Here is a 4,857-nt window from a genome sequence, read left to right on the forward strand (position 1 = left end):
ATGAGGGTCCAACCCTTTTATTCGATATTTCTCGATGAGAAAAATACAATGATAATAGAACTGACACATCGTAATTTGTTAAACTTATTTTTTCGACTTTCATTAAGAACAAGGACACCCTTGGCCCTAGTTCACTTGGAAGCTTTTACTACACAACTTTAAAATGTTTTGGCCAGTTTGCTACCAACCTTTCATGATTATGAAATAAAATCAATAAAAGAGAAAAAAGAATTAGATTTTACTCTAAGAAAATTCAAATAAGACAAATGTTCTTTCCTTTTCCATTTAATTAAATTTTGATGGTACAAAATCATGAACACCACTATCGTTATCGTTATCGTTATCGTTAGGGTCACTCTTAGGTTGATAGTGTGGTATAACTAATTTTAAACATAAAATCTATACAAAATAATAAAATAGCCATTTATTTAATGCAATATTAGGTTGGCCTAATTTAATAATACTATAGTCTATATGTATTAGGTTATGTTGGTATTTATGTATTTTTTTATTTTATATGTTGATAGTAGAAGGTATGAGTTTATTGAAATAAGAATTTTTCTGCAAATTTTATTTTGTATTTATCTTAAACAATTTATTTTATATGTATAAATTAATAATTTAACTTAAAAAAGAAAACTATAATTTAAAATTTATTAACTTTAAATTCCTAATAATATAAAATGTTGAATAATGACACGTACATTATAATTAATGAATATTATACTTTAAGGACAAAAGCTACCATTAGTTAGAATATGTAAGAAATACTTTATAAGTTATATAACAACTCATTATTATTAATTATCATATAATAATTTTTTTCATTATTCACCGCGATATAATAATACATTCATTATTACTTATGCCAAAAATAAATTCTTCACAATAATTTCACATAATTTTGTAAATCAAGTGATCCTTCACGAAGAAACAACAATATTTTAATAATTAGAAATTTAAATAGTTTAGTTGATTGATTATATAAATTCTAACCTTATAAATGATTAAAAAAATTAAAATCTCACATTATAATATATTCTCCGATTTATTGTTCCCCTTTTATTTTACTAATAATTTTTTTAATTTTGTGTTTGACGAAAAGCACAAACTAACAATAGTATTAATAACCACAAAATGTGGGATTTCCACCGATTATTAAATGTTAATCAATCGCCCAAAACATCATTTTCAAATCTTTTCAAGCACCTCTAAGGTGTTGTTTGGTCGTAAGTTATATTAATTACATATGATTTACTTATACAGGATATAATATTTATAAATTAATTTTATTTATCGATTATATCGTGATAAATTTATAAAATATAGATCTACTCATTATTTATATATATTTTAGTTATATTTTGAAAAATCCTTGCATCACCGGTTCAATTCTAATTCATTCCAATGTCCACATGATTAATTTGTATGTGTAATCAATTGTGCGGGGTTATCTTATATCTAAGAGGTGTTAATTAATATTTTTTCGTCAATTCAATTATATTGTTTTAAGTATTTTGTAATTTTAATTTTTGTGCATAAATTACAACATTTTAATTTTTGATATTTTGACACCTTTCAATAAAATTACTGACTCCATTAGGATGATTATTGAATGATAATAATAATGATTTTGATGTGCTAATTTTAAACAAAGTTATTCACCTCAAAAGGAACAAATTATGTGTGGTTCAATGATCAATAGAAAAATGACGTAGTTAACGTACCTGAGAGAAAAAACCAACAAGTTTAGGAATCTGTTTACGTATTTGACCTTACTACACACTTAAAAATTGTATAAAATTAAATAAATAGACACATATATCACGGAATCATAACAATTCACATTGATGAAATATGCCATTTATATAACAACCATCCAAATAGAGTGTTTAAAACGACATCGTAACAAACTTTCAATATTGCTTTGCTTTAATGGCTATCACCAATTTTCACTTGAAGCCATAGAAAATTTTAGATTCCTTCACACATCCCCTCTCTCTGTCCCCAAAACTCAAACACTAAGCTTTTTTCCTCTTTCAATTCACCATGAAATTACTTCTCTTCTTCCTCACACTATTTCTCTTCTTTCTCAACTGTTCTTCCAATACTCAAATTCCTTCACCATTGTTGATTTTACCCCTAAGAACTCAACAAATCTCATCTGGGTTTTCATCTCCAAATAAACTCCCATTTACTCACAATGTTACTCTTACTGTTTCCCTTTCAGTTGGTACACCTCCACAGAATGTAACGATGGTGCTCGATACTGGTAGTGAACTTTCATGGCTACATTCAAATTCAACCCGAATCAAACAACCTATTTTCAACCCGAACCGTTCACTTTCCTACAGACCCGTTTCTTGCTCCGAACCCATTTGCACGACCCGAACCCAAGATTTTTCCATACCAGCTTCTTGTGATTCGAAGAATTTCTGTCATGCTGTGCTTTCTTACGCAGATGCTTCGTCTTCAGAAGGGAATTTAGCTATGGATACGTTTACGATTGGCGGGTCGAATTTTACGGGTACGATTTTCGGGTCAATGGATTCGGGTTTCAGTAGTGATTCGGATGAAGACCAAAAGACAACCGGGTTAATGGGTATGAACCGTGGATCTCTATCTTTTGTTTCACAAATGGGGTTTAAAAAGTTCTCTTATTGCATTTCGAGCCTTGATTTTTCTGGTATTTTACTTTTCGGTGAATCGAATTTTACTTGGATTTTACCGTTAAATTACACTCCGTTAGTCGAAATTTCACTTCCGTTACCTTATTTCGATCGAGTTGCGTATACTATTAAACTTGAAGGTATTAAAGTTTCGAATAAATTACTTTCGATACCTGATTCCGTATTTATACCCGATCATACCGGGGCGGGTCAAACCATGGTTGATTCGGGTACCCAATTTACATTCCTATTAGGTCAAGCTTACACTATACTAAGGAGTGAGTTTTTGAATCAAACAATGACAATCCTTAAGGTCCTTGAGGATCAAGATTTTGTTTTTCAAGGTGCAATGGACTTGTGTTATCGAGTACCTATTAATCAAACGTCGTTACCTAAGTTACCATCGGTTAGTTTAGTGTTTCGAGGAGCAGAAATAACTGTTTCAGGAGAACGATTGCTGTATCGAGTACCTGGTGAAATTCGAGGGAAAGATTCGATACATTGTTTTACTTTTGGAAATTCCGATCTACTAGCCGTTGAGGCGTACATTATAGGACACCATCATCAACAAAATGTATGGGTGGAGTATGATCTTGAAAAATCTCGCATTGGTTTTGCTCAAGTACGATGCGATATAGCGAGTCAAAGATTTGGTTTTTTCCATTGAATCGAAGATGTAAAGATAGTATTATTCTTTTTTTTCAAAAATTCATATATAGTTCGAGTCTAAAACAGTATCAGAGTGGTTCTATCTCGACCTGAATGGAGACGGTGGAAAACATGTCATGTGACTAATGGATTGAGTGGTCCCAAATTAATGTATATAACACCCCTCAAATTTATGAATTGCCATACTTGGAGTTGCAAAACATCAAATGAAAGTGGGGGTTGTTGGTTCAAAGACTAGAAATGGTTGGTGATTTTTTTAAAGAGAGGTCTTTACCATTTTGTACATTTTGTGATTCAACATAAAGGGTGTGTTGAATTTTCAAAGGCAATTTATAATCTTCTTGTCGTATTGAATGATTAGTTATGTATACTCTCATTGAGTTATTTTGTTTGTATGTATGTAGGGAAATATATTGGTTATCAATGTAATAAATCTTTTATTGATTGAATTAAAAGTTTTGATACATATTAGCATAATTGTATCACTTCAATGTTATTGTCATTCATTGTATATCAAATTATTATTTAATTTGTTTGGGAGATTTACACAAATAGAACCATTTAGAGTTGTTTTTAAAAAAATTTCGATGTTTAAAGAATTTTTGCAATAAATAAATAAAATAAAATCTTTTTCATAAGTTATGTCGAGTGGAATATAAAAAAATTATGCATATATCACTATCCTATTTTAATTTTGAGTTTACGCCTTACATTTCAGACAATATAGGAGTATAATACAAAATCACATGTTACTAAGGATGACAATGGGGTGGGGTGCGGTGAGGTGGGTTTAAGGCTATACGGGGTGGAGTGGATTTAAGATTATGTGCAGTGGGTGGGATGCTCGGCAGGTAGACATGAGTTTTTTTAGAATTAATGTGGGACAGCGCATTGCGGGTATATGTGATTTTATGTGGATTCAAATTTAATTTTAACTTTTTACATGTTATAAGAGTGACATAACATTATTTATTAAAATAATTTCTTTAAAACTACTAAATCATTTAAGATAGTAAATGAAAATGGTTCAATAAAAAATAATATAATTTCTAATTACATGTTTACCAATGGATCTGTAATTTTCTTTTTATGTCATTATCCTATTAAATTAATATAACTTAATGAAAAAATGAATTTATTTATTTTTGTGAATTTTGTTTTTAGTATCAAACTTAACTAATACTAGAAAATATTAAAAAACTTATACGGGACAGATATATGCGAGACGTGTCTACGCGGGACGAAGTGAGACAGGTTAAAAATGAAAAATTTGTTATGTGGGACCAGTGTTTTCAAAAACGTTTTTGGGGCGAGTTCCAGGGCGGGGCATACCAAAAACGCTCTGAGCGTCAATTAAAACGTAGATCCATAAGGCGTAAGTCCTAAAATTTGAGGCGTAAGTCCTAAACATAAAAACGCAAGTCCTGGGCGTAAAAACGTATGCAGGACATTTTTGATTTATTTTTTTAAATCATATTTTTATTATTGATGTAATGATATTTCTCAAATAATAATTATC

The 4,857-nt window shown here is 30.0% G+C and overlaps 1 protein-coding gene across 1 annotated transcript; it reads left to right on the forward strand.

Annotated features, from left to right (window-relative positions):
- Positions 1-1,909: 1,909 nt before the first annotated feature.
- LOC107029621 (aspartic proteinase PCS1) lies at positions 1,910-3,815 on the forward strand. Its single transcript, XM_015231055.2, has one exon. It carries the CDS (start codon positions 2,050-2,052, stop codon positions 3,334-3,336), a length of 1,287 nt encoding a protein of 428 aa, XP_015086541.1. The 5' UTR covers positions 1,910-2,049; the 3' UTR covers positions 3,337-3,815.
- Positions 3,816-4,857: the final 1,042 nt, after the last annotated feature.

Source organism: Solanum pennellii, chromosome 9, assembly GCF_001406875.1.
Source record: "Solanum pennellii chromosome 9, SPENNV200".
In the NCBI taxonomy this organism is placed as follows: Eukaryota; Viridiplantae; Streptophyta; class Magnoliopsida; order Solanales; family Solanaceae; genus Solanum; species Solanum pennellii.

Excerpts from the sequence above, each read along its gene's own strand:
- LOC107029621 (XM_015231055.2), top strand. The coding sequence starts at position 2,050 with ATGAAATTACTTCTCTTCTTCCTCACACTATTTCTCTTCTTTCTCAAC.